This window comes from Puma concolor, chromosome E4 (assembly GCF_028749965.1).
Source record: "Puma concolor isolate L17-30 chromosome E4, mPumCon1.1.hap2, whole genome shotgun sequence".
In the NCBI taxonomy this organism is placed as follows: domain Eukaryota; kingdom Metazoa; phylum Chordata; class Mammalia; order Carnivora; family Felidae; genus Puma; species Puma concolor.
Window position 1 is genome coordinate 1526444 of NC_141683.1, and position 12997 is coordinate 1539440.

The window sequence follows — 12997 nt, forward strand, 5'->3', positions numbered from 1 at the left end:
GCTCACACACAACTGGTAAGCAGAAGAATACCAGGATGATATGGTCACTGAGCAGGCTCACACACGATCTCAACAGAGTGAGCCAGGGAGCACCGCTCCTCGTCAGAGCACCGGCCACAGATCACCCAACACGTGCTTTCCCCAGATCTTCCTGCAAAAGAGCCAAACGAGGACGAGAAACCAGAACCAGCCGTATCTAGCATCACTTCTTTTAATCTGCCAGCGACATGCTTTTGTGTCCACAACTGAGCGGCTCTGACCCTTCTCTAATCCCCTTCTATCAAGTTACCTTCGTCTTTTCCTGAAAAGTTGAATGCTATGTTTACTGTAGTCTTTCTTTCTTTATCAAACAATTTGTCTTTTTAACTGCTGCTGGCATTTTCTAGAATTATTATTTTTCTTGGTGCTCTGGGTACAAAGTTGCACACATTTTGAGAATCTGCTCCCGACTTTATCTTTTCTAGAAGCCCTTTTATTTTTTGTAAGTGATATTGACAGTTTCTCAGAACCTCATAGTGAAACACCCCTATCTCCAGCCAAAACATCTTTATTGAGCTCAAGAATCAGATCTCCAACTGCCTGCTGTCTCCCCGCTTGAACATTCTAAAGATGTTCTAAGACATTCCAAAGTTCACGCGTATTAAAAGAGCAAAGTGTGCTTCCCTATGTATGCCTCCTCCAGGTGGCACCACGCCTACCCCTGCAATGTCCCTGCAGGGGTCTGCCCGCACCACACGCCTCCCCGCCACCACCAACGACAGACTGCCAACCTCCCTACAACCAGCTCTCTCCTCCACAAGTGAATGTTCACACACGAGTCAGAATGATCCTTTAAAGAAGCGACTCTAAAATCAGTACTCCTCTGTCTCTTGCCTAAGCCTAGTGTAAAACCTAAGCTCTCTGAACACGGTCTGGCTGCTTTCTTCACCCCCAATTCTCGCACCGTCCTGTGTTCCCTGTCCTGCCACCGTGACCCGGCCACCAAGGTCTTCTAATACATTTAGATATTAGATAGTAAAGAGTATCTCTAGATACTACTATTTCTCAGCCCAGCATCTTCAAACGTGCTCTTTACTCAAACTTCAGCCTGAGAAGCGGCGGCTTCTCATCCTTCAAGCTTCAACTTTTCATCCTTAGGCTGTAACCAATAACTTTACCTAAACAGGCGCCCCCTCCCGGTAACGACCCATCCTGACGCTGTAGTATTAACTTGACAGCATTTCCCCCCGATTATGCCTTTCCTTGTGAGGTTACCACTCTACTATTGGTCTTGTGTCACTAGGGCTGAAAGTTCACGGGGCCTGACCTCATGTCTTGACGCCAGCGACTGGAAGAGTGCCACACGTTCTAGACTTTAACAACTAAGTGAGGGAGTCAATGAGTGAGTACAATTGTCTCCCCAGCTAACTGCTGCTCGGCCTTCAGGTAACAAACAGTTTAGAGTCACCTTGTCACGGACGGCTTGCTGAGTCAGGCCCCCTTCCACACTCCGTGTTTTCTTTTCTTTTTCTTGCTTGAACGCTCTGATCACATCTCTAATGACATTTAACATGTACATTTTTGTTCATCGCCTATCTCCTCCTCTGTAAGTCCCATGAGAACAATGTATTTGTGTGCCTTAGTCCTCACAAGAGCCCACAAAGTAGAGTGCCTGACAAACTGATACTCAGTGACTTATTCATCAAAAATTTGCTGAATGAACCTAATTAAAACTTAGGAATTTTTCTTCTCTTTATTACATCGTTAGAAACTAAAGAATGCTCAGTTTCTCAACAAAAATGGCTTTTTCAAAATTTCGTGAATAATGAACATCATAAGCAAAAACACATTAGAGGGGTTTATCATTTCCTATAATGCCTAAGTTTTTAATCTTTTGGGGAATGATTTTACCAATTAACATCTGCGCACTTACAATGTGCAAATCACTTCAATACACACATTATAATCTCATTTACTTCTCACGATAACCCTATTGTTACCATTTTATAGGAAGAGGTATGGAGGCTTAGAGAATTGACTTGGAGAATGTGATGCAATTTATAGATTTTTTTCCCCTGAAAAGTACGCACAAGCACACATACACGATTGTACTTATAACTCTATAGAGGTTCCGCAGACTTCCTAGAGTTACCTACAACCAAACCCCCAGAGCTGAGATCTCTGATAAAGACCTTCTGACTCACAGATGCCTTCTTTCTACATGAATGGGCAATGCTTCCACTTTCTTGTTTCCTATCTTTGTTTCAGTTCTTACGAGCTCTGCAGGTGTTTCAAATGTATCATGCAGATTTGTTTTATGTCATTTCATATGCGACTGAAGCAGCTTTTGTGAGGATACCTAGAGATCACTCTGCAGAATGAAGTCCCTTTTATGACGTTGATAATTTTGAAAGCCTAGATTTTTATTATGAGACACACTGGGTTGACATTTCTTCCTGTAACATAAACTCACTTATAATTATTAGACTAGAATATATTAAAAGTCCTGCACAGCTGCCAACAAGACCCATGGGCCATTTCTCCCTAAAGAAACTGTAACCGCCTTTTTGCGTAAGAAAGAAGAATCATTTTTCCTGGTTTCCAAAACTTGAGTGTTGTTTGTTTTTGTAACGGTACCTCTTCTCAAAATTCAGAGTTAATGCAAAGACAGGCCTTATCTTACTTCTCACATGTACCAAAAACAAGAACGCTGAAGATACCATGCCACATCTATTTATACAAACCAAACCGTTAAGAGTTCACATACACGCATCAGGCAACCTGAGGGCCAAGTCCTCTCCTTTCCCAACACAAACAACAGGCAGCGAAGGAGCCCTCCTTACCTGTCGCGGTCTGCACTGCCCTCTCGCCGGAAGGCAGTGGCTCCTTCCTGTGAGGCCGAGTGAGCGAAGTGTCCTGTGCAGAAAACAGTCCAGGACTGTCAGCTAGTCTCTTCCGGCCGCTGGAGTTCGGGTTGGGGACTCGGCAGCTGCCTATTGCACTTGTGAAAAGGTTTGTATGCTCATCGCTGCTGGCCGGGTCAGAGCTGGGAGTGAACCCTCCCAGGGATAAGCTCGGAGAACTCTCTGAACAGTCGATCTGTAAAGGTGTTTGCAATCCCAAAGCCAGTGGACTAGATTCTGAAGGCTCTCGGTGGACCCACTGTTCTTCTCGATTTATTAAGCTTTTCGAAGGAGAGAGATGAGGGCAGGACATATGACATCGGTGCTTTTCCTTATGCTTATATCGCTCTCCAACAGTTTCCTTCCCAAATCGATAGCGTTTCAAGGACTCCAAAACAGATCTGGAAGAGCCGGCGTCCATGGAAACCTGGGGTTGCTCAGAAGAGCGGTGTTCTCTGTGCTTGTGACGGTGCCTATGTTTGTGCTCGACCATCCAACCATAGGCCATCTCGGGAGGGACGCTAGGGTAGGTGCTCATGGAAAGGAGAGGAGTCCTGCTGGTTGTGAGAAAGGCCTCCTGTCGCAGTAGCTTATGCTTTTTCTTATGGTATTTGGTGGGGTTGAGAAGTAAGTGACCAGCATGCATGTAGGAAGGAGGTGGAAGCGGAGGAGTGAAAGAAGGAGACGGAGGAGGGTAGAGAGTGGGGGGGTACCTTCCATAGTAACCTAGTCCCAGGGGAGTGGCTGTAAGGGGTGACGGAGAGTAAGGCATGCCGTAGGACGGATAGAATCCTGTACCGGAAAGAGGAAAACTAAGGCTGTGCATGAAGGGCATTTCGGCCATTGCCTCCCTCATCTTAGGGGGTCTCCCTCTCTTCTTTTTTAAGTCAGGTTTTCGAATGTAGTGCAAAGGGTCCAAGGGGAAAGAAGGATGTGTATAGAAGCTATTAAAGTTGATGCGAAAAATAGTGGGCAGCAGGTCTCGGGGGATAAAATGATGACTTCGATGGGTGATTCGAATTTCACTCAGACGACTTATCAGTTCCTCCAGATCTGCAATAAAGTCTGGATCCTGTCTGCTTCGGAGCTGGGGGTATTTCTTTTTCCGTTTTCGTTTCTGCCTCTTCGTCTTGTCATAGCTGAGGTAATCGTGATTCCTGCGCTTACATTTGTGTTTATGTTTTTCTTTAAGACTGCTCAGGACTGTAGAGGTTTCAGGGGGAATCAGAGAAACATGCTCAAAAGAATGCCGCCTCTTTTTCTGTCCACAAAACTTCTCTGCTCTGTCCGAAGTGCTGTTATTATCGGTTCCGATTCCACTATCGCTGGGAATGGTCTCGTCGCTGTGAGACTCACTAATGGGAGAAGGAGTGGCCTCCTTCAGGGAGGTGAGTTCACTTAAGTGGGAGGGAGAATTCGGCAACAAAGTAGGAGGAGACAGTCGCCTCCTCCCCTTTGAGGCCTTCTTCATTGCAAGCGTCTGGATCATACTGCCCTGTCTGGAGTGTAAATGCAGATACGGCACTGAACTGGGTTCCACGAAGCCCGCGTCACTGCTCACAGGGCTCTGACCCCCACTAGTCCCAGAAGACTGGGAGCACACAGGTGACGGGAGAATCTCTGACCCACTAGCAGAGGAGGGCAGCAAAGGGGGAAGGATCTGTCCTAATGCCGAGCCAGCTGCCTGCTGAGCAGTTTGCTCAAGGACAGCAAGGCTGGTAGGGCTACCAGAAAGAATGCCGTTTAAGACCGTTTTTGGTTTTCGACCCCTTCTCTTTCCTATGTAAATGGTTCCTTTCTTGCTGACGTTTATCTGCTGGCCCAATTTAGAGCCAAACGTGGCGGCAAGACTGGACACTGTATTATGGAGTTTGGATTGCACTTTCCCTTTACTACTTGATTCTACGGAGCTTGACAGAATCTGATTCAGCAGTTTCTTCCTCTTCAAAGTCTTCATTTTATTTATTTTGCGGATAATTGTTTTCATTAGCTGTCCGTTGTTTCTCTTGGTCATTTTTTTATCTGGATCCCTCTCTAGGTCACTCATGCTGCAGACAGCGGGCCTATGCCTGTCGTCCAGATCGTCTGGGTCCTGAAGCTGATCCTCACTCTCAAAGAAATCACTGCTGCTCCGATGGTTATCGCTTTCAGACTCCAGCTTGCTTGGACTCTCGGTGGCAACAAACGGAGCCACGGATAGTACAGGCGGCTTCATCTTGACCGGTGACCTCATCTGCCTCTTCGGTCTGCCTCTCTTTTTCGGAAAAGGAGACACAGACAGACTTTGCTTGAAGGAAGGAATTTCGATTTCTGGCTGTAAGATCGGGGGTTCCTGTTCTTCCTTAGACTGCAAAGAAAACACTTTAGAGGCAGGGATTTTTAAAGTCCTCTTAGGTGGCCCTTCCAGTTGAGGCATCTCCTTAGCTTTAGGTCTTCCCCTCTTGGGCTTATAAATGTCAGACAAAAGGTCACTAGAGACACACATACTGGAGGAGAGCTTGTGAGTAGCAAAAGCCTTGTGAGCGGGTTTTTCGCTATCAGTTAGGAGAGCAAGAGACGGGGCCGTGGACTTGCTCAGCTTTGGCAATCGGCGTTTCAGGAAGTCATGATCTACAAACGAAGATGGTCCGATGTTTTTCATAAACTTGGCTGGCTCAGAATTACTACCTGATAGTGAGCTACAGGCAACATTCTTAAAAAGCTCTGATCTTTCTAACTCTAGCCCTTTGGGAGACCGGCACGTGCTTCTCGCCACCACTTTAGTCCACCGAGGTTTCCTTCCTTTCCGTTTTTTCAATGGTTTCGACTGCAAACTCGTGCCTAGGCTTTCAGCCACTTGGCAGTGTTTGTCCGACGCACCTACTGCACCAAGTTTTAGAAAGGGCTTGTTACTAAATAAACTAGTGAAGTTAACAACCGAAGGGGTAATTGCGTGAATACTGGAGTCGGAAGTCAAACTTGGCTTTTTTCCCAGGGAAGAGCTTATTCTTGGAATATCTAGATGCGCGGTTTTTGAATCAGTTAGCTCTTTATCAATCCCTTTACATTCGATGTTCATGCTGTGACCCACGGACCTATGACCAATGTTCAAGTGGGTACTTTCAGGAGTAAACTGGTTCTTTCCAACAGATTCAGAAATTTCTTCCATTAATTCTGTGGAAGGACTTAAAAGCAATGGATTAGGGGCCAGCTGTGAAGTTTCAGGGGGACTTCTGGTTAGAGGGTTGACAGATACGGTGGGCGATGGGGACGGGAGACTGCTCTCTCCTACTGCACTGAACGGGGATTTTGCTGTGGATGCGTCTGAAGCAGCTCCCATTTGAAAGTCCGGAGAAGTGCAGTACACGGGAGGTTGCTTTTCATGCTTTGAGGTTTCATAAGGCCCCCTGTCACTGGATGAGAAACTGTCTTGCTGAATGCATGTTCCTTCGCTGAACATTTCTTTCTCCAAATTGATGATTTCTTTTCGAACTGAGAACTTTTCCAATATGCTTTCTTTACTCTGCCGTATAACATTCTTCTCAAAAGTTTTGCTGGTGGTGCTGTCTTTCAGGGATTCAGAAAGTTCCTGACTTTCATGACTACTGATGTTTGTACTACAAGAAGCCTTAAGTGGTTCCTGAGTGGGGAGCAGTGCTTCGGCTTTAAGGTTTATGGCATCTTTACTGACCAGGCCTGCCATAGAGCAACTCACCAGTCTCTTTCCCATGTCCTTGTTAACTAATCCCATTGCTGAATTTGCTACAATCTTCTTTGCACAGTCCTTGGCCACTAGGCCGACAGTAGAACTCAATTTCTTTCCCAAGTCTTTATTAACCAGCCCAACCACAGTGCCAAGTCCTAACTTCTTTCCAGAGTCCTTGTTCACTAACCCTGGAACAATCCCAATTCCTAGCTTCTTTCCTGAATCCTTGCTCAGCAGTCCTACTGTAGTGACAGTTCCTGGCTTTCTGCCTAAGTCTTTATTAATGAACACCGCCGTAGTGCCCGTTCCTAGTTTTTTCACAGAGTCCTTATTGACCAATCCTACTGTTGCATTAAACACTGGCTTTTTCCCAGGATCTTTAGTTACCAATCCAACTGCTGTGCTGATGGCTGGTTTTTTTATTAAGTCCTTATGTAGTATTCCAGCTACAGAGCCAACGCCTGCTTTCCGGATCAAATCTTTGCTAACCAATCCCGCAGCAGTGCCAGTTCCCAACTTCTTCGGTTTAGTCTTGGAAGACTTAGAGGGAGGGCAAGTTGCGATGAGCTGTGCCAACTTCTCTGTTACACTCGTTCCTCCATTAAGTAATGCTCGGTCCTTTAAATCAGGCTCCCGGCTCCCAACAAGAGTAGATGATGTTGCATTAATGTAATCTGTCATTTCTGAGTGTACTGGAGACAGCTTCTTCGACAAAGGACTGTTTTCTCCCTGTGAATGAAGACGGATGCCTTCTTCGGATTGGCATTCAATGGCTGCAACATCACCTGCTTTCTTGTACAACTTTGAAGGGTCCTAAAATTTGAACAAGAAACAGGTTTCAGAGAGAGTAAACCTTGTATCACACTTCGGTTTAGCATTAAAACCGAACAACCTGGCTGATCACATATCAGATAAAACATAGGCAAGAGTGCTTTATTTAAAAAGGTTTATTTAAAAACCTAACTAATGTTAAACACCATGTCACCATATAGGAGTTCCTCTGCTGCTGTATCAGAGGCTAGCAAAACGTTACCTGTGCTGACTCTCAACCACACACACATATATTACTCAACATTTAAAAATAACCTGATTTTTTTTGACATTGTTTGAAAATGGCAAATTAGCAATCTACTCTTACCTTACTTTAGACTGAACATTTGCATACAAACATCCTATTTTTAAAAAGATAAGTATTGTTAGTTACAATAACCAATGGCACTCTTTTAAAATAATAGTTCACTGGGGCGCCTGGGTGGCTCAGTCGGTTAGCTACCCGACTTTGGCTCAGGTCATGATCTCCCGGTTCGTGAGTTTAAGCCCTGCGTGGGCCTCCCTGCTTTCAGCGCAGAGCCCGCTTTGGATCCTCTGTCTCACCCTCTCTTTGCCCCTCCCCCGCACGCATTCGCTCTCAAAAATAAATACACGTTAAAAAATATATACTTAAAAATAAAATAAAATAATTGTTCACTGCCTACCTCCTTCATTGACAGCAAAGATTTCAAACCAGTGCTGCACAACCCCTAACCTACTTCCACTCCTTTAACTCATTCTCAATTATAGTTTATTTTTATTTTTTCAATGTTCATTTATTCTTAAGAGAAAGAGCGCAAGTAGGGGAGGGGCAGAGAGAGAAGGAGACACAGAATCCGAAGCAGGCTCCAGGCTCTGAGCCGTCAGCACAGAGTCTGATGCAGGGCTTGAACCCACGAACCGAGCCCAAGTTGGACGCTTAACCGACTGAGCCACCCAGGTGCCCCTCAGTTATAGTTTTGAAAGAACAGTCAAGTTCTCTCTTAATGTGAGAGGAATAAAAAAGACAGTAAAATACATTCACATTTTCTATACAATGCACTTTTATATAACATTTAGGGGGCATCTGGGTGGCTCAGTTGGTTGAGCACCTGACTCTTGATTTTGGTTCAGGTCATGATCATGAGTTCGAGCCCCAAGTCAGGCTCTGTGCTGACAGTGAAGAACCTGCTTGGGATTCTCTCACTCTCCTTTGCTGTCTGCCCCTTCTGTGCTCATGCTTTCTTCCTCTATCTCTCTCTCAAAATAAATAAATAAACGTGAATAAAAAGATTTGTATCACATTTTGGACTTGGAAGTAACTTTTAAGTCATTAACATAAATTGTTACCCAATTCATGAATTCTCACCATATACTTCACAAGTGAATTAATTACTTCACACAACAATCTGTTTTACTTTTGGATAACAATTAAAGAGTTCTTTTTTTTTTTTAGAAAAGCAAAGCTGGAGGCATCCCGATTCTGGACTTTAAGCTACATTACAAAGCTGTAGTGATCAAGACAGTATGGTACTTGCACAAAAACAGACACATAGATCAACGGAACAGAAAAGAAAACCCAGAAATGGAACCACAACTGTATAAGTCAACTAATCTTCAACAAAGCAGGAAAGAATAACGAATGGAAAAAAAGACAGTCTCTTCAGCAAATGGTGTCGGAAAAAACTGGACAGCAACATGCAGAAGAATGAACCTGGACCACTTTCTTAGACCGCACACAAAAGGAAATTCAAAATGGATGAAAGACCTAACCACGAGACAGGAAACCATCAACATCCTAGAAGAACACAGGCAGCAACCTCTTTGACCTCCGCCGCAGCAACTTCTTACTAGACACGTCACTGGAGGCAAGGGAAACAAAGGCAAAAATGAACTATTGGGACCTCATCAAGATAAAAACCTTCTGCACAGCAAAGGAAACAATCAACCAAACTACAGAATGGGAAAAGATATTTGCAAATGACATATGTGATAAAGGGTTAGTATCCAAAATCGAGAAGAACTTCTCAAACTCAACACCCAAAAAACAAATAATCCAATTAAGAAATGGGCAGAAGACATGAATAGACACTTTTCCGAAGAAGACAGCCAGATGGCTAACGTGCATGAAAAGATGCTCAACATCACTCATCAGGGAAATACAAATCAAAACCACAAGGAGATACCACCTCGCACTTGTCAGAATGGCTAACATTAACAACTCAGGCAACAACAGATGTTGGGAGAGGATGCAGAGAAAAGGGAAACACTCATACACTGTTGATGGATGTACAAACTGGTGCAGCCACTCTGGAAAACAGTCTGCAGGCTCCTCAAAACATTAAAAATAGAACTACCCTACAACCCAGCAATTACACTACTGGGTATTTATCCAAAGGATACAAAAGTACAGATTTGAAGGGGTACACATGCTCCCCAATGTTTATAGCAGCGTTATGAACAACAGTCAAATTATGGAAAGAGTCCAATTGTCCAATGACTGATGAATGGATAAAGAGGTGGTATTTGTATGTATGTGTCTATATATTAAAATATACGCATATATAAACTTATAAATATATACATACAATGGAATATTACACAGCCATCAAAAAGAATAAAAGACTAGAATCTTGGGGCGCCTGGGTGGCTCAGCCAGTTAAACGTCTGACTCGTGATCTTAGCTCAGGTCTCGATCTCAGGGCCATGACTAAGCTGTGTGTGTACTTAAAAAAAAATAATAATAACTGAATCTTGCCATTTGCAATGATGTGGATGGACTAGAGTGTGTTATGTACGCTAAGCAAAGCAAGTCAGTCAAAGACAAATACCATATGATTTCTTTCATATGTAGAATTTAGGAAACAAAACAGATGAACATATGGGAAGGGGGAGAAAAACAGAGAGAAAGATAAGAGACTCTTAATGATAGAAAACAAACTGAGGGTTACAGACTGAGGGAGGGGGGTGGGGGGATGGGATAGATGGGTGAGGGCACATTAAGAGGAACACTGGGTGTTGTATGTAAGTGATGAATCACTGAATTCTACTCCTGACACCAATATTACACAATATGTTAATTAACTAGAATTTAAATAAAAATTTTGGGGGAAAAAAGTCTAAAGAAATAAAAAAGATTTATTTAAATCAAAAATATGAACTTCATCTGACACTGTCAGGGAAAACAAATAATTTTTCTCCCATGTTTCAACACAGATTTTCTTGAACTGAAGTATAATTGATGTAAAGAGTTCTTTTTAACCATGAAATAAAAATGAAAGACTTGAACAAATGGAAATACATACTGTGTTTGTGGATAGGAAGACATAAGATGACAATTTTCCCAAAACAAATTTATAAATTTAATGCTATCCCAATAAAAATACCACCAAAATTTCACTCAGGGGTAAGAAAAAATATAAAATTCTTTTGAAAAATTAGACAAGCAAGAATAACTAGCAAAATCTTAAAAAGAAGAAAAGCAGGGGTACAACTGTACCAAATGTAAAATTATTTTTTAAAGCTTCTATCGTTAAACAGTACAGAACTTACACACAAAAAGACCGAAGAACCAATGGAAGAGGGCGAACAACAAAAAACAAATTCAAGCATACCCAGACATGTACCGCATGTAAAATGGTGTAATTTCTATAGAAGGGAAATGGGTAATAACTAGAATACCATATGCATTTAACTACAGGAACCCCACCAGTAGGAGATCAAATCCCTACTGGATTAGATTTTTGCCAAGATACGCTGGCAAAAATATAACAGCTGCAGAAAACTATAAAATGTACCACTACTTTTTAAGATTTTAAGTAATCTCTATATCCAACGTGGGGCTCAAACTCACAACTCTAAGGTCAACAGTTATACTTGACTGAGCCAGCCAGGCACCCCCTACCACCATTTTAATAGCAAAACTCTAAAATAATTATCTACAGGAGAGTGGCTGATTAAACCAAAGGAATGTGTATAAGAGAGTACTATGAAACTGCAAAAAAAAAAAAAAAGCCCCAAAAAACAAGACCCCCGAAAAAGGAGAGACCAACCAACTGCTGTGTGATCCTCTTTAAGAATACGATGTTAAATGAAAGAAAGAATTAGAACAGTGGCTATAAATATACCATCTTACATATAAAGAGGAATATGAATATATACACGTATCTGACCACATTAAACATGGAAGGAAAAAAACCGAAAGATTAATAAAAACGGTGACCTACAAGGGGAGGAAAGAGGCCTAGATGTCAGACTTCTCTGCATCTACTTATGGTTCTGACTTTGCAATTAAGTACTTTAAGTATTTAAGAAACAAAATTATATCATATAGAAAAATATTCCAAATCTCTAAATATTGAAAACAATGTAAACAAATATATCTATCAAATTAAGTACATAGCTACATGGAAGACGATTATTTTGAATTACTTTAAAACAGTCTTTGGACAATACATTTTAAAGACAAAATGATATCCACAAGAAATCTTAAATTCCATCCAGGGAGACTGATATTAGTGGTAATATTGGTATAATTACTTTGAACCTAGATAGATGGATAATTGATAGATATATAGATCAAATATGTTACTATGTGAATGTCATTAGGAACCAATTTTTTTTTTTTTTAATGTTTATTTATTTTTGAGACAGAGAGAGACAGAGCATGAACGGGGGAGGGTCAGAGAGAGGGAGACACAGAATCTGAAACAGGCTCCAGGCTCTGAGTGGTCAGCACAGAGCCCGACACGGGGCTCGAACTCATGGACCGCGAGATCATGACCTGAGCCGGTCGGCCGCCTAACCGACTGAGCCACCCAGGCGCCCCTAGGAACCAAATTTTTCTAAGAAAAAAAAGGAGACACAATATAAAACCAAAGAGATTAAAACCCCTATAATTTCAAGTTGAAATATTAGAAACGTACAAAGTCTTTAACACACACCCACACTTTCCCCCTTATCTCTATCAAACTGCCTAAATAACAATGAAAATCCAGTAGCAATGAACACCTCTAATACCCAGGACTGTGGTCTCTACCTATCACTTCCCAGTAAAAGGGGAGGAACCAGGGTTCCCTGAAGAACAGACTACATCCAAGTATTAGATAGGAAATGTAGCACAAGAGGATCCTAGTGATGGACGTAAATAGATCTCTGAACTTGTACTAGTCACTCTACTCTTTAATTTGAAATTTACCACAATGAAATGTGTTTATTAAAATAAGTTCTTCCTAAGGGGCGCCTGGGTGGCTCAGTCTGTTGAACATCTGACTTCAGCTCAGGTCATGATCTTGCGGTCCGTGGGTTTGAGCCCTGTGTCGGGCTCTGTGCTGACAGCTCGGAGCCTGGAGCCTGCTTTGGATCCTGAATCCCTCTCTCTGCCCCTCCCCCGCTCATGCTCTGTGTCTCTCTCTCCCTCAAAAATAAATCAACATTAAAAAAAAAAATTAAAGTAAGTTCTTCCTAAGAGTGATGTAAAATCTGCCTTTCTGCAACTATCACTTACTGGTCTGAGTCTCACCTTCTCAAATCACATAGAATAAGTCTAATTGCTTTGCTTTCCAGCAGCTTTTCACCCATGTGATCTCAACCACACAGTCAACCTTCTGCCCCAAATGGCTTCACTTCTTTCTGGTCATTT

General features: G+C 42.6%; 1 protein-coding gene across 10 annotated transcripts in view; it reads right to left on the minus strand.

Moving 5' to 3' along the window:
* The window catches only part of ASH1L (ASH1 like histone lysine methyltransferase), a 196958-nt gene that overhangs the window by 125941 nt on the left and 58020 nt on the right, over positions 1 to 12997 (minus strand). For all 10 annotated transcript variants that reach the window (XM_086693033.1, XM_086693032.1, XM_086693030.1 and 7 more), the window contains exon 3: positions 2823 to 7380. In XM_086693033.1, the coding sequence (XP_086549159.1) occupies positions 2823 to 7380 (4558 nt within the window). The remainder of the gene's footprint in view (positions 1 to 2822; positions 7381 to 12997) is intronic.